The sequence below is a fragment of the Carya illinoinensis genome, chromosome 1 (assembly GCF_018687715.1).
Source record: "Carya illinoinensis cultivar Pawnee chromosome 1, C.illinoinensisPawnee_v1, whole genome shotgun sequence".
Lineage (NCBI taxonomy): Eukaryota > Viridiplantae > Streptophyta > Magnoliopsida > Fagales > Juglandaceae > Carya > Carya illinoinensis.
The window spans coordinates 31,686,898-31,708,542 of NC_056752.1; the positions used below are offsets into that span (position 1 = coordinate 31,686,898).

Sequence of the window (21,645 nt, forward strand, 5' to 3'; positions counted from 1 at the left end):
GATCTTTGATAGGAGCAAAGCATTTTAAAAGATCGAGCTGGAAAAAATTCTGAATGGGGCTGCATAGTATTTACAAGATTAAAATACCAAGTCAAGCATGGTATCATGTCAAGTTGTGCAGTTAGTTTTTGGATTTATTTTTGTGATATCTTTTTGTAACTAAAGTATTTCTCTTTATTACAAGATACTAATATCTCATTCGTCAACATGTCCTCATGTCATAGCGTGCAGTTTGAGCATGAAAGATTATGCATGGCAAGAAAAATCTTCTAAAAATAAAGATATCAAGAAAATCGACAAACGCAAACTTTGATCATTAGTAAGATACCAATATTGAATTTAATGGGCAATGATACTTGCCCAAGACATTGTCTTTTAACACATCAAGCATTGAAGGTACAAGCAATATTAAAAGCCACACATGATCTATAGGCTGAATCAAGTCGGGCATCGATTATATATATTTAGTTTTGCTACACATAATAAAGTGCTTACATGACATAATTTGATTTGGAGGATAAAATTTAAAGTTTGAATCTTATAAATCAAATATTATTATTTTAGTGATATAGATAATGTACTCTACACACCGTCTTGAAAATAAATTAACTTAAAGCTGAGATATTTAGGCTTATTGCATTCCGTTGCAATAGCATCCAACGAGAGAGAATTGAAATATCTCAATATTGCATTCGCACCACGGAATCAAATTATAAAATCTAGCTGAAAAGTAAAGGAAGTGAGTGACCTCATGTAGATATGAAATATACAGCTTACAATGGCCATATTCTAAATCGACTGTAACTTTATGTACAGGAGCCACAATCATTGGTTATTCTTAGAATGGGAGCATGGATTAAGATCATGGCACACGTTCTAATGCTCGCTGCAATGCCTTTTTTATACCTTCTTGATCAAGTGATGTTGTCAGATGTATTTCTTGCACCTGAACCCACAGAAGATAACAATAGCACTTAGAGAGAGAGAGAGAGAGAGAGAGAGAGAGAGAGAGAAGCTACAAAAAACTTGCCTGCCTTCCAGCACGAGCAAGCAGAGTGAACTTCTGGTTGGTAGGTGGTGCCTGTGGCAATGAAGTATGATCAAGTGAATAGATTGATAAAAATGAAGATGTATACAAACTAGCTGATTTCATTCAAATAAAATGAACTCACATTTGAAAGCCAGAGCTGTAGGTCTTGTGAAACCACCCGTTTCTCAAATCCCTGCCTACTGATTCTTACATCATTTATACTGAATTACATGCAGAAAAAGTACCCTTATCAGTTGTTTTTCCAAAAATTCTTATGTTTTTTAACTTCTAAATAGGCTTGCAAGTTTTGATCTAAATAGACATAAAGCCGAGAGAGAGAGTGAGAGAGTTGGAATTTGAAATGATAGGGTCCAGGTCTAAGATTGTTTAAGCTAGGTCTGCTTCTTTAAATTTAAATTCATGCTGAAGTTAAATAATAAGAATAAATTACTGGGTATCACATCTAAATTTTTAGAATCGAGTCACTCTCAGAACGAGATCCATCTCTGTAAACTAAAAAACTAAACTTGAAGTGCCTAGAATAGAAAGAAGCTCCAAAATATTATAATCTATTATTCCTATATAGGAGTTGGACAATGGAAAAATAATGAGTTACGAACAATGACAACTAAAGCCAGTATTAAGACATGGAGGCCACATGAGACAAATACCACATTTAGACCAATCCCGAGGGATCAATGCTACAGTCTATGTCCAACTAAGCACAATTACCAAATATCCTTGACAAAGAATATCAAAATGAAAAAAATGTTATAAAAGAATTAATGAAAGATCTTGAAGAAGTACAGCAGGCTAGTTTGAATAAAGAGATCCTAAAGTAAGACTCTAATCAAGTATAAAAGAGAGTCCAAGGTGCCAAATTCAGCCAAGTATTGAATGTAACCATATTTAGAGGTTCCTTTTGTCTTTGAGCTCATTTTTTCTTCAGCCTCCATGAAGGTCACTACGTTTATAAATACACTTGGACAACAAGGTTTAGCAAGGTTTTTTTGATAAGTAACAAGGTTTAGCAAGTTACGGCCAACATATTCTTGTTACTAAAAATCTAGTATATTTCGCCAACATTTTCTTGATTCAACAAGTGAAAAAGTGAGCTGAGCTCTGCTTTCTGGGTCTTTCAAAATAATGGTGCTCAAAAGTACATCCTATTTTATATATATAGCATCTTATCCACCTCGAGTAGTATTTCCTTCTCTTTTTACTGAAATTTAGATATGTGCTCTAACTACACAGTTTTATGGGATAAGGTGTAAATTTACAAATGAACAAAGCCCTCATATTGGTAGAGTCGTGGAAACACCTCTTTCTTCCATATATTGGACGTTAGCTCTTGTCAATGGACAGCTTTGCTGTCCATATTTGTTTCCATATTTGTTTCATACTTATTTCCGTGATTTACTCTTCCGTGTAATTAGCTTAATATTTGACAGATTGTATAGGAATAACAGTAGCATATACGTAGCTCTTTCCATGTATAGAATTCCTTGTACAGTTTATACAATAGAGAGAAATCACAAGGCCAACCATTCGGCCATTCATTCATCCTTTTTTGACTTATCTTGACATGGTATCAAGAGCCGGTTGAAAATTTTTTCTTCTCTCAGTTTGTTGTCCCCCGCATGAATATTTTTGGTCTTTTTTCTCGGTTTCGTGTGTCGGCGTTGGTGTGTCGGTGTCTTCTGCAACACATCTCGGCGTCTTCTGTTTCTGGTTTTTCACGTCCGACGTCACAGCCTTGTGTTTTTCGGCATTCTGTTTCTGGGGTAGTGTTTCTTGGCAGTCTCTATTTCAGTTTGAGCATTCTCGGCAACCTCTCAGTCTATCGACACGTTCCTCTCTTGGAGTGGTCTCTTTCGGCAGCTTCTGTTTCAGGTCTGGGTATTTTTCTCGGTCTCCTAAGTATTTTTTTGGGTGTCGTTTTTTCGTCTGGAGTGGGTGTTTTCGGCACATTTTTTGGTCTGGATATTTTTTGGGCTTCTCTTATTTGTTGGCAGCAGGTCCTTCTCTCGGTCTCTTTTAATTTTTTTTGAATATTTTTTTGCTGTCTCGGGTTCCATTTTTTTTTTGTTTGCAATGGACTCTACACCTGTGTGTGTCAAGTTTATTGGCAAAAATTACTCTACTTGGGCTTTTCAGTTTGAATTTTTTCTAAAGGAAAAAGATCTTTGGGGTCATTTTGACGGTACCGATGTCGACGAACCATCCACTTCTGACAAACCCAAGACTACTCCTTCATGGGCTGTTCTTGACGCTCGGATTATGTCTTGGCTTTTTGGTTCGGTGGAGCCACATATTGTTACCAACTTGCGGGCGCATCGCTCCGCTCAATCCATGTGGAATTACTTGAAGAAGGTTTATCATCAAGATAATGATGCTCGTCGCTTTCAGTTGGAACATGCGATTGCCATGTTTCAACATGGTAGTCTTTCCATCCAAGACTACTACTCGGCATTTTTGACTCTTTGGCATGAATATACCGATTTGGTTATAACGGATGTTCCTGTTGCCGTTTTTTAGACTATTCAGAAGCTTCATGAGACTAGCCGACGTGATCAGTTTCTTATGAAACTACGCCCGGAATATGAATCTATTCGCTCCTCTCTACTGAATAGATCTCCTGTTCTCTCTCTTGATGTTTGTTTTGGTAAGTTACTTTGCGAAGAACAACGTCTTAGTACTCAAGTTCTTCTGGAGCAATCTCATGGCAGTTCCGGGACAACCACTGTGGCTTATGCTGCCCAAGGACGAGGATCCTCTATGACTTCTAAAAATCTGCAGTGTTTTTGTTGCAAAGAATATGGGCATATTGCTGCCAATTGTCCTAAAAAGTATTGTTCTTATTGCAAGAAAAAGGGTCATATTATCAAAGAATGCCGTATCCGTCCTCAGAATCATCGGGCCCAAGCTTTGCAGACTTCTGTTACTGTTCCTCCTGCAGCAACTTCTGTAGCACACGACTCTTTTTCAGGTGCTTCTTCTGATCTTGCATCCCCTGCCGCCACTTACTGCACCCCTGAAATGGTGCAACAAATGCTCATTTCAGCATTATCTGCGATGGGCTTTCAAGGTAACACTTCTACTACACTTTGGTATGTGGACTCAGGGGCTTCTAATCACATGACGAATACTCCCATGACACATCTCTGTCATGTTCGGCCCTGTTAGAATATATTGTCTATAATGTGTTTGTATAGGGGTATATGTGTCTCTTGGTTTTAGGGTATATATATATGCTTGTGTGTACACTGTGGATATAAGAAAGTGATTAATATTTTTCTCCCCACTTTTCTCTCCATTTTCGTTTACATGGTATCAGAGCCGATTCTCACGAATCCGAGCTCTGTGTGGGTTGAGAATATTTTTCAAGTGTAGCTCGTGTGGTGTTTGTGCTCGCCGGAGTGTTTCCGTGTGCTTTCCGTGTGGTTTTTGTGGTTGCCGGCGCCGTGTGGTGGTTGAAGTGTTTTCCGGCCAGGTTCCGGCATCATCTCGGGTACTGGACACTAGGGGTGAGCTCGCCGGCCGATTCTGTTGTCTCCAAGCTTGGTTGCCGTCGTCTCCAGCCGCCGGAAGAGGTTGCCGTCCGTCGATCCAGCTTCGTTTGGTTGCAGGTAAACTCGTATTCTAGTTCTGGAGTAGGAATACTCCTGAACCTGTATAGGGTTTCATTCCAGGTTGGAATAAAACGTGTTTGGTAACACGGATAGATTAAACCTATCCTCGGTTAGGATAGGCTTATCCGGCGCAGCCCAAACAAGCCAGACCCGACCCGAGGCCAACCCGGACCCGATCCGAGTCCGACCCGATCCGAGACAGTGCATACCGGCCTCGAACCGGATCCGATCCGAAACAGGCCGATTTCGGCCGATACAGAGCCGAAACAGGCCGATACCGGCCGAAACAGAGCCGATTTCGGCCGATACAGTCCGATTCCGGCGACTTTCAGACCGATACAGTCCGGTTCCGAACCGGTACAACGCTTTTTTGACCGGTTCAGACTTATTTCACTCAATACAGGCTCGGGATTTGGGTTTTTAATCTGGATTTCTACGTTTCCAGATTGTTTTTTTCCAGTTTTGGTCCACGTTTCATGATTTTTATGTGAAATCTTTGTTTCTAAGTGGACTGTTGTGATATATTGGTATATTTCCCATGGCAAATAAATTTGAGTCGATGTCACTTGCACCAAATATCAATATGCCTATGACTTCAGTGAAGTTAAATGGAAAGAATTACATGCTGTGGTCGAGATCCGTTGAAATGTTTTTGAAAGGCAAGGGTCTTCGCCGTACTCATCTGATTGATCCTATTCCTGCTTCGACTAGTCCTACATTTGCTCAATGGGAGCAGGAAGATGCTCAAATATTATCTCTGATGTTGACTAGTATTGAACCTAGTATCTGCTCGAGTTTAATACATTTTGACACTGCTCAAGAGGTGTGGGGGCATCTTAAACAGATGTATTCAGGTGCTGGAAACATAACTCGTATTTATGAGTTGTGTAAACAATTCTTCGTGTTGGAACAGAATGCTTTGGGCCTGGAAGAATATTATTCTCAAGTGATGGGCATATGTGAAGAACTCAAAGTGTATCAACCCGTCACTTCTGATGTTCCAAGTATGCTGAAACAACGAGAAGATTTTAATATTGTTCGCTTCCTGGTTGGCTTAAAACCGGAATATGAGTCAGTGCGGTCTCAGATTTTGGCAAGTCCACAGCTTCCGTCATTTCCTGATGTATTCTCTCGACTTCAACGAGCTACATTATCTTCTGATCAGAGTAACGAGAGATCTGCTTTAACTGCTTCCTATGTTGCTCCTGCTGGACGTGGAGGTCAGAGTGGAAGAGGTGCACGTGGGGGTGCACGTGGGGGAAGAGATAATCGCACTCGAGGTCGTGAATTTCGTAAGTGCACCCATTGTGGTCGCACTAATCACTCAGTGGATTATTGTTGGGATCTACATGGTAGACCATCTGGGTCTGCTAATCGGAATCTGCATGGTAGACCATCTGGGTCTGCTAATCAAGCCACTGTTCAAGATGATTCACAGCCAACGAGCTCCAACAGATCTTCAGATATGATCAGTATATCAAAGGAGGAGTATGAGCGGTTTTTGGGTCACACAGGGGCTTCATCTTCCACAGCTACTCTTACCCACTCAGGTATAGCATCTGCATGTCTTGTTTCACCCACTCAGGGTCCATGGATCATTGATTCAGGAGCTAACGAACATTTGACCGGTTTGTCTTCTGTCCTGTCTAAATTAAATACTGTACCATCTGTAAAAAGTGTCACTCTTGCTAATGGTTCTCTTGCTAAAGTTACAGGCATTGGATCCACTAAACTCACTGATTCCATATCCTTGTCATCTGTCCTACATGCTCCGAGTTTTCCTTTTAGTTTGTTGTCTATTAGTAGGATTACTCAAAGTTTACAATGTTCAGTGACCTTTTATCCCTCTTCATGTGTTTTTCAGGATCTCAAGACGGGGAACAAGATTGGTACGGGGCATGAAGCTGGTGGTCTGTATTATCTTGATGTTCAACAGTCACCCACTCGAGCTCTTACAACCCCCTCATCATCTGCTTTTGAATGGCACTGTCGCCTGGGTCATCCCTCACTTTCTCTTTTGAAGTGTCGAATTAAGAACTTGGGGAGTGTGTCCCCCTTTTCTTGTGAAGCGTGTCAACTTAGTAAACACCATCGTGTGTCTTTTGTTCCTCGTATTGATAAACGTGCATCGAGTCCTTTTGAATTGGTTCACTCTGATATATGGGGACCAATCAACATTGAATCAAACAAGTTTCAATATTTTGTTACATTTGTTGATGACTACTCTCGTGTGACATGGTTGTTTTTGATAAAGGCCAGATTTGAACTTCTTTCCATATTTCAAATGTTTTGGAAACAAATTAAAACTCAGTTTAATAAAAAAGTTCAGATTTTGCGTTCTGATAATGGTAGGGAATATCTATCTGGTGCCTTTGCTACTTACCTAAGTGACAAAGGAATTGTTCATCAAACATCATGTTCATATACACCCCAACAGAATGGGGTGGCAGAACGCAAAAATCGGCATTTGTTAGATGTAACCCGAGCACTATTGCTACATATGCATGTTCCTAAACGGTTTTGGAGTGATGGTGTTCTTACTGCTTGTCATCTTATTAATCGTATGCCTTCATCTATTCTTAATGGTTCATCTCCCTTCTCCGTCTTGTTTCCGTCATCTTCACCTTTTTCTCTTCCACCAAAAATCTTTGGATGTGTTTGCTTTGTTCATAACCTTGGTCCAGGCTTTGATAAACTTGACCCCCGTTCTACCAAGTGTCTCTTTGTTGGTTATTCTCGGACTCAAAAAGGATATCGCTGCTATAGTCCTACTCTTAGACGCTATTTCACAAGTGCTGATGTTACCTTCTTTGAGTCCATACCTTTTTTTTCAAATACATCTTCAAGTGTTGAGTGTGACCCTCTACCATTACCTACCCTTACATTATCTCCCTCACAATCTCCCTCACAACCGCAGGTTTACTCACGTCGCTCGCGGCCGCCGACTCCCATGCCTCAACCAGTCGTGCCTCCATCTTCAGATCTTGAGTTGTCTCAACCAATCGTGCCTCCATCTTCAGATCTTGAGTTGCCCCAACCAGTCGTGCCTCCATCTTCAGATCTTGAGTTACCCAGTACTTCAGACTCTCTACCTATTGCTCTTCGCAAAGGTAGTCGTTCTTGTGTTACTCAACATCCTATTAGTCAATTTGTCTCATATCATGCCTTATCTCCTTCATTCTCATGTTTTACATCTCAAGTTTCAAAACTCTCTATTCCTAAGACACTTCAGGATGCATTATCTGATCCGGGATGGAGGACAGCTATGGAAAGTGAAATGGATGCTCTTCATCATAATGGCACATGGGATCTTGTTCCACTACCACCTAGTAAACAACCTGATGGCTGTAAATGGGTATACACTATCAAATTTCATCCTAATGGTTCTGTGGAACGTCTGAAAGCCCGCCTGGTTGCAAAGGGCTATACTCAAACCTATGGCATTGACTACGAAGAGACATTCTCTCCAGTTGCCAAAATATCTTCTGTCCGAGTGCTAATCTCTCTTGCTGCTAATTTAGACTGGCCCTTATTTCAGCTGGATGTAAAAAATGCATTCCTCCATGGCGACTTGCATGAGGAAGTTTATATGGAGCAACCACCTGGGTTTGTTGCTCAGGGGGAGTATCGAGGTACTGTATGCAGGTTGAAAAAGGCATTATACGGCTTGAAACAATCTCCTCGAGCATGGTTTGGAAGGTTCTCTGATGCTGTATTGAACTTTGGTCTTCACAGATGCCAAACAGACCACTCGGTATTTCACTTGCATAGTGATGCAGGTCACATTTTGTTGGTTGTATACGTGGATGATATTGTAATCACTGGGAGTGACTCTGCTGGAATTATTAGACTAAAGCAATTTTTACATGATCAATTTCAGACGAAAGACTTGGGCAAACTTAGGTATTTCCTTGGAATTGAAGTCAGTAGATCTAAAGAGGGCATCAACCTATCTCAGAGGAAATATGTACTCGATCTGTTAGAAGAAACCGGCATGTTGGGTGCACGACCTATTGACACCCCTATGGATCCCAATCGTAAATTCTTGAAAGAAGAAGGGGAGCTGTTTAGAGATCCAGGTATGTATCAAAGACTTGTTGGGAAATTGAACTATCTTACCATCACTAGACCAGACATCTCTTATGCAGTGAGTGTACTGAGTTAGTTTTTACAAACGCCTAGGATCTCACATTGGGATGCTGTGGTTCATATTCTTCGTTATCTCAAGCGAGCACCTGGTCTTGGAATATTATATCGACCAAATGGACATCTTAGAGTTGAAGCATTTTCAGATGCTGATTGGGCAGGATCTCCTTCAGATAGAAGATCTACTACTGGATATTGTACCTTTGTAGGAGGTAACTTGGTTACATGGAAGAGTAAGAAACAAACAGTAGTAGCTCGTTCTAGTGCGGAAGCGGAATACAGGGCAATGGCACATACTACTAGTGAGCTGACATGGTTACAACACTTTCTTCAAGAGATTGGGTTTCCAGCTCCTATCCCTCTCCAGCTATTTTGTGATAATCAAGCTGCACTGCATATTGCCTCTAACCCGGTATTTCATGAGAGGACTAAACATATAGAGATTGATTGTCACTTCATTCGAGATAAGATACTAAGTGGTGACATTGCTACGCCTTTTGTGAAGTCCGCAGATCAACTCGCAGATGTGTTTACTAAATCTTTGTGTTGGAGTCGTTTAAAACCTATTTGTTTCAAACTGGGTTTATATGATGTATATGCCCCAGTTTGAGGGGGAGTGTTAGAATATATTGTCTATAATGTGTTTGTATAGGGGTATATGTGTCTCTTGGTTTTAGGGTATATATATATGCTTGTGTGTACACTGTGGATATAAGAAAGTGATTAATATTTTTCTCCCCACTTTTCTCTCCATTTTCGTTTACAGGCCCTATACTGGTCACTCTGCTATTCAGACTGCCGATGGCAGTTCTCTACCCATAGCTGCTGTCGGAGATGCCTCATCTACATATACTAATGTGTTTCTTGCTCCTCAGCTTTCCACGAATCTTATTTCTGTTGGTCAATTAGTTGATAACAATTGTGCTGTTAATTTTTCTAGTAATGGTTGTGTTGTGCAGGACCAGGTAACGAGGGAGCTGATCGCGAAAGGACCTAAAGTGGGGCGCTTGTTTCCACTATTTTTACCTATTCCGTCATTTTCTCCAGTTTCTTCTATTCAGTCTTTTGCTTGTAATAATGTTCCTGATCTAAGTATGGTGTGACATCGTCATTTAGGCCATCCCAATACTCAGATCCTATCTCATGTATTGCACTCTGGCTTTTTTGATAATAAAAAATGTTCTTCTTTACCTCTTCAGTGTGATTCTTGTAAACTTGACAAAAGTAAAATTCTTTCATATCCTTTGCATGCCAGTAGAGCTTCTAGCTGCTTTGAGCTTATTCATAGTGATGTTTGGGGACCTTTCCCGGTTAGTTCACATGACAAATTCAAATGCTATGTGACTTTCATTGATGATTATAGCAGATTCACTTGGGTTTATTTTTTTCGTTCTAAATCTGAGGTTTTTTGTACTTTCATTGAATTTTTAGCGTATGTTGACAATTAATTTTCTGTGACTATTAAGACTTTACGCACAGATTCTGGTGGTGAATATTTGTCTACTGAGTTTCAGGCATTTTTGGCTTCTAAAGGTATTATTCATCAACGTTCATGTCCCGCTACTCCCCAACAAAATGGAGTAGCCGAATGCAAAAATCGTTATCTTCTTGATGTGGTACGTACTCTTTTGTTAGAATCTTCTATTCCATCCATGTTCTGGGTTGAGGCTCTAAAAACTGCTATTCATTTGATTAATCGTTTACCTTCTCAAGTATTACAAATGGAGTCTCCCTATTTCCGCTTGTTTGCTCAGCAACCTAGTTATGATAATCTTCGTATCTTTGGTTGTGTATGTTTTGTTCATTTACCTCCTCATGAGCGACATAAATTATCTGCTCAATCTGTTCAGTGTGCATTCTTGGTATATAATGTGTGTCAAAAGGGATTTGTTTGCTATGATCCTACTTTACATTGTACACACATTTCTCGAAATGTTGTTTTCTTTGAAAATCAACATTTCTTTCTTGTGTCATCTGTGCCCTCTTCTTCTACTGTGGTCCTTCCTTCCTTTGAGCAGCAGCTCTCAGATCTTCATCATGTCAGTTCTCACTTTAAACCAGGTATGGTGTATACGCGACACTCCTGCTCACAGTCTTTTCCGGTGGCTAACCCAATATCTGATCCTAACATACACCGGCATCAGTCAGTTGCTGCACCTCTAGAGCCTTTGGCACGTCGCTCTTCTTGAGTGTCTGTACCCCCGGATAGATATGGGTTTTCTTCTGGCAATTCTGTTTCAGCTCTGACTGCTGCATTGTCCAATTTTGATATTCCTACATGCTACTCACATGCTGTCAAGCATGACTGTTGGCGCCAGCTATGCAGGAAGAAATTGTCTCTCTAGAGGCCAATCACACCTGGGACATTGAGCCTTGTCCTTCCACTATAGTTCCTCTGGGTTGCAAATGGGTTTACTCAGTCAAGGTTCGCTCTGATGGAAGTTTGGATCGTTATAAAGCTTGGCTTGTTGCTCTTGGGAATAATCAGGAATATGGTGTCAATTATGAGGAGACCTTTGTTCTTGTGGCTAAGATGACTACTGTTCGTACGATTCTAGCTCTTGCTGCTTCCAATGATTGGCCACTACATCAGATGGATGTTAAGAATGCTTTTCTTCACGGGGATCTTAAAGAGTGTATTTATATGAAGCCACCTCTGGGATTGTTTCCCTCTCTGACCTCCAATGTGTGTAAACTTTGTCGTTCTCTTTATGGTCTCAAACAAGCTCCGAGGGCCTGGTTTGATAAATTTCGAACCACTTTACAAGAATTTTCCTTCAAGCAGAGCAAGTATGACACTTCATTATTTCTTCGGAAATCGAACATGGGTATTGTTGTCCTTTTGGTTTATGTTGATGATATTGTGATCACTGGTTCTGATTCTGCTTTACTTGTCCAGCTTAAGACTCATCTCTCAGAATCCTTTCATATGAAAGATCTTGGGTCTCTCATATATTTTTTGGGTCTTGAGGTGCATCGTAGTTCCTCGGGTATTTCACTCAATCAACACAAGTATGCTAGTGATTTGGTGGCTACAGCTGGACTGCAGGAAGCTACCTCTGTCGATACTCCCATGGAGTTAAACATCAAGCTTCGCAAAGAGGAGGGTGACTTACTTGTTGATTCTAGTTTATATCGGAAATTGGTGGGTAGCCTTGTCTATCTCACCATCACTAGACCAGATATTTCTTTTGCTGTACAGCAAGTTAGTCAGTTTCTTCAGACTCCTCGTCATCTCCATTTGGCTGCTGTCTGTAGGATCATACACTATGTTCAGGGCACTTCTGCTCGTGGCTTATTCTTTCCTGCAGGAAATTCTCCCCGTCTTGTTGCTTATAGCGATGCTGATTGGGCTGGTTGTGCTGATACACGTCGCTCCATCACTGGTTGGTGTGTGTTCTTAGGTGATGCATTGATCTCCTGAAAGAGTAAGAAGCAAGACAGAGTTTCTAAGTCCTCTACAGAATCTGAGTACCGAGCGATGTCTCTTGCTTGTTCTGAGATTATTTGTCTTCGAGGATTGCTTGCTGAGTTAGACTTCTCTGAGACTGATCCTACTCCTTTACATGCCGATAATACAAGTGCAATTCAAATCACGACCAATCCTGTCTATCATGAGCGCACCAAGTATATTGAAGTTGACTGTCACTCTATTCGTGAAGCTTTCGACGCTCGTGTTATCACTCTTCCACACATTTCTACTGAACTACAAATTGCTGATATCTTCACCAAGGCTCTTACTCGTCATCGACACTACTTCCTAAGTAGCAAATTGATGCTTGTTGATCAACCCGCATCAATTTGAGGGGGGCTATCAATGGACAGCTTTGCTGTCCATATTTGTTTCATACTTATTTCCGTGATTTACTCTTCCGTGTAATTAGCTTAATATTTGACAGATTGTATAGGAATAACAGTAGCATATACGTAGCTCTTTTCATGTATAGAATTCTTTGTACAGTATATATAATAGAGAGAAATCACAAGGCCAACCATTCGGCCATTCATTCATCCTTTTTTTACTTATCTTGACAGCTCTAACTATGAAAGCTTTGGAAAACTGAACTTTCACAGCATGTTAGCTCACTCTCACATAGTAATTATATTTTTTATGCATCCATTCAACAAAACCCTCAGTGTTTAATGCTCATTAGTCAAGTGATGATGAATTCATACCCGTCTTCCCGTAATAGCTCTTCAAATATTGTTCCAAGCCCTGGAAGAGGTTCAATATTACTGATATTGCTATTGCTCAACAAATCAGGAGCAGCAGAAGCATCCTGTGAAATGTACCATTCGTTAATAACGGAGCTGTGCTTTGTTCAGTGGATATGGTTCTAATAAAAAACATGATCAAAGGGCATAAACAAACCTGAGGTATAACCTTGTCCAAAGTTTCTAGAAGTGGATCCTCCTCCAACTGTTTGATTGACAGGGTAATCCTCGACTTTTCCCTGAATAGATTATTTGTGAAAATCCCACATAGTTGCTGCTAAAACTTATATTCACGCACATGATGGTACGGGAAAGAAGGTAAGCTTATGACAAATAAAAACTCATTTCCTTTTTGTTGTAAACACTGCCTTGCAATCTCAATATCAAATGAAAAGAGATTTAGTGGTTCTCAAAGTTCATTAATTTAGTTACTTAAAGAATCAGGGCACGAGAACCTCAATAGAGAATGCCCAACAATTTATCCTCCTAAACACGACTGCTCATCAGTCATGACACAAACCAGAAAATGCACGTCTTGTCTGCTAGGAAGGACCCTTGTACACAAGCCAATTTTGCAATGCATACAGAGGAAGTTCTTTCCGTAGAAAAAAAAAAAAACATGCATTAAATTTCCACTGTCCAGTCAAAATTTGATCAAATTGAGTATGATTTAGTTCTTATTCTAATATTTTCAAAAAAGTTACCAGAAACGGCCAGTATGCTCAATGATGGTATTAATTGTTGGCTCAGCATCTTGAAAATCTCCTCACTTCATGCTTAACAACTCTGCCTGGGGTAAAAGTTCTTTTTTATGTGTCTGGGGTATAATTGGATGCTACCGAATTTTGGGATCTAGATACAAATTGTGTATGACCAAGTGGGAATACATTTTTTCGAGACTATAATTGATTATCATACCCACCCAGAACAAATCATCACGGTAAATACTTTGAGTTAAACAAATACAGTGGGTCATGCCAGAACAAACTGATGAAGAGCTAGCAACTGCTCAACTGCAGGACGACTTACATTTTTGAGGCAAGAAAATGAGAAAGCCTAAGAAAATAATTGCTCCAACAAAATTATCAAATCTAGTTATCCAAAGAAAAAGGTTTCCCAGAGGAATGTCAAGGACATTCCTTCAAAAAGACAATAAAACACAACCAAACAGACCTAAAATTATTAGAAGCTTTAAAAAAAAAACAGCTATAACTTTCATCCATACTTCACCTTCAGGCAAATAACATTAAAAAAAAAAAAAAATGGAAATCAGCTAGTAAGTACTGTGAGCTAACCTATCAACACTTGTAACTTTTACCCTTACTTCATCGCCTTCGGTTAGGATGTCTCTTACATCCTGAACCAAATCCCATGAAACCTCCGAGACATGCACCAGTCCTGTGAGATGATAAAAACCTGCATCATAGTTTTAAGATTTCATTTAAAAGTTACTTATAAAAAATAATATTCCATTTAAAATTTCCATAAAAATATTAAAGAAAACTAAAAAACACATGAATCAAAATAGAACATACCATCAGGGAAGCGTAAATGGATAAAAGCACCATAGTGCTCAACAGAACCCACTCTTGCTTCAAAAATATCCCCTACTTCAACTTGTTCAGAATACTTTGACCAGGCAGCTTCCTTTTCAGAGACTATCAACTTCTTGTTCTCCTCATCTGCTTGGATTACCTAATACAACAAGAAACTAAGGTAGTATGCATATTAAGAACATCTCTTGAACCACCATAATGTAAGAAGGAAAAACAATTTTATTCTTCAATCATTATAAAATGATGGAAATGTAATGTCTTAAAGGACCTCACACTTTCAGATTATAAGTAGCCTAAGAAGATATATGACATGAGTAAAATCCCTATTTCTAGATTCTAATTTGGAAGAAAATATTTGAAGAGTATTCAACAGAATCAACTTTTGTACCAAGACTTGGCCAATATATATCTCAAAGAGAGGGCAGAAGATGACCATATCCGGTTCCTCCACTACAATTTATTGAAAGCAAATTTTGGAAGGTCCCGAAAGAATTCTGAAACTAAGAGGGCTGAGATTCAATCTGGGAAATTTTGTAAAGGAAAAAGTAGTACTTCAAAATGGAAAACAATCTGTGCTCTCATCTACTCCCTGAACACACCCTCAGAAATCCAGATATCAGCTGAACCTCAAAACTCAACCTGGTAGCAGAACATCTTATTAACAAAGAGGTGCCTAATATTTTTGTGACAGCCATTGTCATCTTCGGCATGCTTTGTGGCCTCAAACTTAATAGCACTCCTACTGTAGAGAGTAAAGTCTAGCTGTGGATTGATTGTGATCCTGGCCTAAGACACCGATCAATGAAACTGACCCAGCCTTTATGAGCCAGTCTATTCAGTTTCCAGCACATGCTAAATGTGAGGTTTAGCTGGATAGCTGGAGGGTGAATGTTACAGGTTGAGAGAGCTATTACTCGGCTCTAACATTCAAATCTTATAATGCACACTCATTGATACATCACCCCCCCCCCCCCCCCCCCCCAAAAAAAAAAAAAAAAAACCCCATGTTTGTGTACGCCCATGCTATTGTGTCACTCAGATTCCTGGGCTGTGGTGATTGTGTAAATTCTTGCTCTGTTAGAAATTATTGCTGGGTAATGAATTTCCAGCAGTGAGTAATGAGGTTCAACTGGGAAACTTGTACTACCAAATATTCATGGAGGCAGCACTGTTTACAGAGGCAATATTCTGGAGAGCTTAAGGTTCTGCTTGGTTATTAAGAATTCTCATATGAGAATTTTGAGTTTTAAGATTAAATATTAAAATATTATATTTTAATATTATTATTGTATTGGAATTTGAAAAAGTTAAGAAAAAGTTATATTGTTTATTATATTTTGTATGGGAATTTGAGAAAGTTGTAATGATGAGATGAGAATTTTATGTTTAAGATGAAAATTCCTTGTGGCCAAACACAACCTAAAACATCCCCTGATGTTCATATACTTGAATTTTCAGATGCAACAAAGGTCTACAGCAGAAATGTCAGTTTTGGGTTCTGTTAAATGATGTGCATCCTCAAAATCGATTTCTCAGTTCTCACAATAGGAACCTAAAGAAGCATAAGTATATGCTAGGACATCATATATTATTCAAGGAGTTGACACAAACTTAGAGATAAGATTTGACTGGTGTAAGAGGTAGAGTCTGAAGTGTAGCACAGTTCAAGTATCATAGGTAATTACCTTTGTGGAAATGACTGATCCATTTAAACCTTTGGCAATCTCATGGATACTTTTCTGTGGTTCTGCATAAAATGGCATCAATCCTTTTCAGTATATTAGCAACAATATGAAGTTCACTTTACATAAAAGTAAGTTGGCAACACAAAATTACTCTAATCAACAGTAATTGTATAGCTGCGCCCGGGGGGGGGGGGGGGGGGGGGGGGGGGAGGAGATAGGATTTTTTCTTTTTTCTTGAGTTTTGCTACGTACAAGTAAAGTCGTGTACTAATCTGCGTACCAATACTGATTCCTTCATATTCAAAATTTAAATTAACACTGTTTTTAATAAAATTTACTTTTTGACCAATCACATTAGATTGGTGCACATATTAGTGTGTAGTTGTGCAAATAGATTTTTCTTTTTTTTGGGGGATGGGACTCCTAACGTTAGGCGAAGTTGAATTTCCTTCTCTTATTTTTTGACTTGTAGAAGGTAGGTTTTGTTTTAAGGTATATTTGCAGCGGTTTGCAACGATTTCACTGCCTAAAGCTCTAAGCCTGAATCGTTTACTACTTACAATTTAGAAGTTCAGTGAACATCCTCTGAAGCGTCCAAGGAAGGGACCTTTTTCTATTGGCCTTCTGTTGTTATTATCTTTGTTGGCCTTCTCTTGTTATTATCATCTCTCCCATTAGTAGAAAGGTCTTCCTTTCAAAATCTCTTGAGCAGAAAAAACAATATAATCCAACCCAATAAATGCATAGTATGCACTTTACAGTTTCTACTTGGAGAAAACCACATGAGAATTACCAAGAAGTGGGCTGTGGTTCTAGGTAGTTTTTCAACCTCTAAAAAGTACATACCCCCATTCTTAAAAGAAGTGACCCTCTGTCTCTTGTCTCTCTCCTAAGCCTGGTTTTCGATAGAATTTAAGGATTTATAGTAAAGCAGCAGAATTTCTTTACTGGCACTAATTTTATTTTGTATTGAACTTCAAGAGTTGACCATTCTTTACCCTAGCATTGTGGGCTGTTGTGAAAATATAGCAGATTTGGTCTTGAAAACTAGGCTTAGGAGAGATTAATGCAGCGAGTTCATGAATATTCAATTCTATTTTCTGTAGAAGTGCTATGAGTATGCAAAATAGAGATCACTTGTATGCAAAATAGAAGTGCTATGTGTCATGAATTTGGTTTTCCGAAAACATGTGGGAGGAGGTTTGAATGAGACAAGTTGGTAACATGTACAGTGAACCTAATAGACTATTGCAATATCAAGGGCAAAGCTTTTATAAGAGAGGATGGTGCATGAGATCTCACATTAAGTGAAAGGAGAAACTATTGTGATTTATAATGATTCCAAGGGGCTCTAATTGTATTATTGAAGAATTCTTTTGCAATAAAAGCCTATATACGGCCGGCTTCCCTTGGGTTACTACAATAGACTTATCAAAAGGAAAAAAAAGTCTTTTATGACGACTACTTCAAGAGTACCATTAAAGGCATTGGCTTTGTGGTAAGAAGCTTACTCATGTGGTTCAGTAGATGGGAGTTCAAGAATTTTTTTTGATAATTAATAAGAATTTTATTACTAAGAATAGGCACAGCCCAAGTACACAGGAAATATACAAAGAAAATACCTACTACACATTATAAAGCAGGAAACTATGACAGAAACAGATTCAGTACATTATCATCATTCCTTACAAAGATCCTAGCCCACAAACTCAAAGTAGAAAAGACAAAATAATGAAGATCTTCAAAAGAATGCTCTGTCTTCAAAAAATCTCCCATTCCTTTCCAGCCATAAACACCACATTAAACACAAAGGAATCATTCTCCATCTGGCAGCAGCCCATTTCCTTGCCTCAAAACCACACTAACATGCAAGGAGATCCACGACTTCTTTAGGCCTCACCCAACATAAACCTGTCCAACCAATAACCTCATTCCACAAAGACTTTGCCACCTCACAATGTAAAAAAAGATGATTTACAGCCTCATCATCCTTCTTGCATGACACACCAATCAGCTTTATACAAATCACATTTTCTAAGGGTATCCGTGGCCAATACTTTCCCTAGAGCAACCACCCAACTGAAGAACGCCACCTTAGTAGGTACCTTCACCCTTCACGAATTTGAGTGGCCACAGTGTTAAAGAAATGAAACCCATGCCCATTATTCCAGCTGTCTGGCTTAGTACCACTTTTCCCTTGCGGGGTTGGGATTAAGCTATGGCTCAAGTTCATAGCGAGGGAGTGTTTGCAGCTCCTCGGCATCTAGACCCCTCTTGAGGGGCTCCCCAGTGATGTATAGGACATTAATATGGTTATGCCTAGGTAGAGGGTACCAACCTCTGGTCCCCCCATTAACTATCCTAATCATATGGAAAAAGGCTACTTTAGTAGTAGCCAGGGCTGCTCAATCTGGGCTGAAAGTGACAAGAGAATTCAATCTGGTGATAATGGAACAGGAGAGGCCTTCTCCACGACATACAGAGGCCGTACCAGTTGCAGGAAATCAAGAATTCCTGTTTGGGATAGAACATTGTCATTAGAGGGATTATTCTTCTGAATTTTTTAACTCAGCCCCTTGTTTCAGATGTATTAATTAACTTGTAGACTGGGTCTCCGCCTGAGTTAATAGTTATTGTTTGCAGATAATGCTGCCTGTTTTGCATCTGATTCATAATATGTAGCTTCTTGGTTAAAGTTTATTTCATTTACGATGAGGGTTGTTCTAACGCATGAACAAGGAAAAGTTAAATGCAAAAAACATATGGGTGTGTACTTCGCTTGTGCCCCTTTGCGCTTTGAATAAAATTTCCTTACTAATAAAAAAAGTGATGAAGCAAGTATATACGAGAAGATTAGAAACTATAATGCCTTTGTCATTCCCGAGTTCAAATTTCAAGCTTAATTTTCTCTTGTTAAGATTACTAATTATTTGCTAAATAGCTGAAAGAATGAAATTGATGACAGACGGTACATGCAAAGATGAGTGGATTACACAAAAAATAATTGGGAAAGAGAGAAAGGAAGCGAGATCACTGCATTTTCAAATTTCAACCATGAAAACTCGAGTCATCATCATTATTTAAAAAAAAATTTCATCTACTATCATAAAAATGATTTCTATCATGAAAAATCAAATACAAGAATGTCTCCCAACATAATTACGTCATATTTATACAGACAAGCCTTTTGGAGGTTTTACTTGAAATTAAATTGTCCTCCAAACTTTCTGTTAACCTTAAACATTTTAAGCAGAATGTTCTCAAAGGACAGCACACCAACGCCAAAGAAAAAGCCAATATTAAACATTTGAATTAATTGTCCAGATGTTAGCGAGCATGAAATCACATTCCTGTCTCTAAGTAGACTGATACAGCTAGACCAACATGTAACCCAGCTTACATAAAAGGGTGTTTGGATTTCTACAAATGCAAACAAAACACACAGTGCCTGTGCATTATTATTATGTGGAGGCAGACAACGTAGTTTTAGTGTTAATCCATGAAACCCAGCCCTTGTGCAACTGGCATCAGTTACGCTTCTGACGAGAGAGACTTGTGCAGACAAACTTTGGGTTAACACTTGTGTAAGAGGAGTTGATGCAAAGTCCTCCTTTGCTCAACTTTGGCATAAATAATTTGAAAATAAGAACTAATGCCAGAAGCCTTAAAAGCAAGTATTTCACCACTCTAAGACCATTAAAAATGATCGAGAAGATACAAAGTATGAATAACAAGACACCAAAGAAAATGGTGGAAGTGCAATGAACGATCATAGCTGTTTCATATGCCTTTATAAATTGTGTAAAGGACTGTATGAATAAGATTTTCACAGTTCCTCTCCATCTTCTCCGCAAGCACCACTCAATTTTTACTAAAACTTGTTGTTCCTGTGTTGGTCAAAGTTTATCAATGCGATAATTAACGTTGGTTCGTCGTTCCAGTCGGTCCAAGTAACTACTGACCATTAAACAGGCGAGAGTTCCAAAAAGATAGTATCGAGGAAGATTCAATCATACATGCATTCTGAAGTTTTCTTTGACCTTAAGATATTAACTATAAGGGAGATGGAAACACACTCAAATACATCCCCGATCAAACAAAAAGAGTATAAAGGGAAGAAACAAGAAAGGAAAACAAATAGAAGAGGGGGAAAAAAAAACCCAAAACAGAAGTATGACCAGAAACAATGAAAATTTGTACCTTTACAAGAGTGAGATGGACTCAATTGTGAGAATGGCAGAAACCCAACAAGAGAAAAAAAACGGACCAGCAAACCTCCGCCATTATGACCTTCAATCCGGCCCTCGTAGATGAACCCACTCTCATGGTAAGACCTTGCTGCTTTCCAATCAGCAGATACCTACATCTTCGCAGAAACTAAATATTAGATCGAATGAATAATATTAAGTGAATTCAACTGCAATGGAACATAAAACAATCAAACAAGACAAAGCTTAAAGCTCTTCCATTAATGCACTATAGGCGATTAGAGTCATAGACACACCCGAGCTTGTCGAACGGAATCGGGTGAGGCGGACTCGCCGTCGAGAACTTGGGTATTCGCATTGGCGGAGACGAAGATTTTGGCCGCGTGGAAGGAGCTTCTGCCGGAAGGAGACTTGTGGCAATGTTTATAGAATTTGGAATGGTTTACGAGAGAAGGAAAGGGAGGAGAAAGAGTACAAGAGGCGTCGCTGGTGAAGATGTTGGAGAGAAAGTAAAAGCCGGAGGGGACTGATCCTAGCGTTGCAGCGCTGAATATTGACATGCTTTTGGCAACGAGTCGCAGAAAGAGAATGGAAGAGAGGTGGGGTGGGGGGTTGAGTAGCTGCACGCTGCATCTGGATTGGATTGGGTTGGATAATGAATTTTCCAAGTGTCATGTCTTCGCCCACAAAATCTCCGTTATAAATCTTGTCGAAATTCATGGTATTATAAGTTGATTTACGAATCAGTTTTCTACTGCAGTATACATAAATGTAGTTGGCTACTCTTTGGAACGGTGGGGCTGATAGGGGCCATTTAACAGCCACAATCAAAACAAGTCGCATCGGAAGTTTTACATCAGGCACAGTAAATCTGATCTCATCTGATTAAATCAATGAAGTAAATTCTGAGAAGAGAACGCGGAAAAATCATTCGAACTTCATCCTGTGTGGGGTGTAAAAAAAAAACAGATAAATCGGTAAATCGGATCGGATCGGATCAAACCGGTAGCATCGGTCCGGTTCTGAAGTTGGTTCGATCTGGTATCGGTTTTAGTTTTCTTAAAACCGGTTAAAATCGGTCCGGTTCCAATTTTTCTTTTTCTAAAACTGGACCGGACTGGACTGGACCGATTTATATATAGATTTTAATTTTTTATATTATATATAATATTT

At 39.3% G+C, this 21,645-nt stretch overlaps 1 protein-coding gene across 1 annotated transcript; it reads right to left on the minus strand.

The window, feature by feature from the left end:
• Window positions 1-667: 667 nt before the first annotated feature.
• Window positions 668-21,140, minus strand: LOC122315226 (30S ribosomal protein S1 homolog B). Its single transcript, XM_043131037.1, has 10 exons — window positions 20,769-21,140; window positions 20,465-20,624; window positions 16,265-16,326; window positions 14,559-14,718; window positions 14,319-14,439; window positions 13,181-13,262; window positions 12,985-13,088; window positions 1,173-1,251; window positions 1,031-1,081; window positions 668-946 (listed from the first exon to the last, which is right to left on the minus strand). Exons 1-10 carry the CDS (start codon window positions 21,030-21,032, stop codon window positions 863-865), a joined length of 1,167 nt encoding a protein of 388 aa, XP_042986971.1. The 5' UTR covers window positions 21,033-21,140; the 3' UTR covers window positions 668-862.
• Window positions 21,141-21,645: the final 505 nt, after the last annotated feature.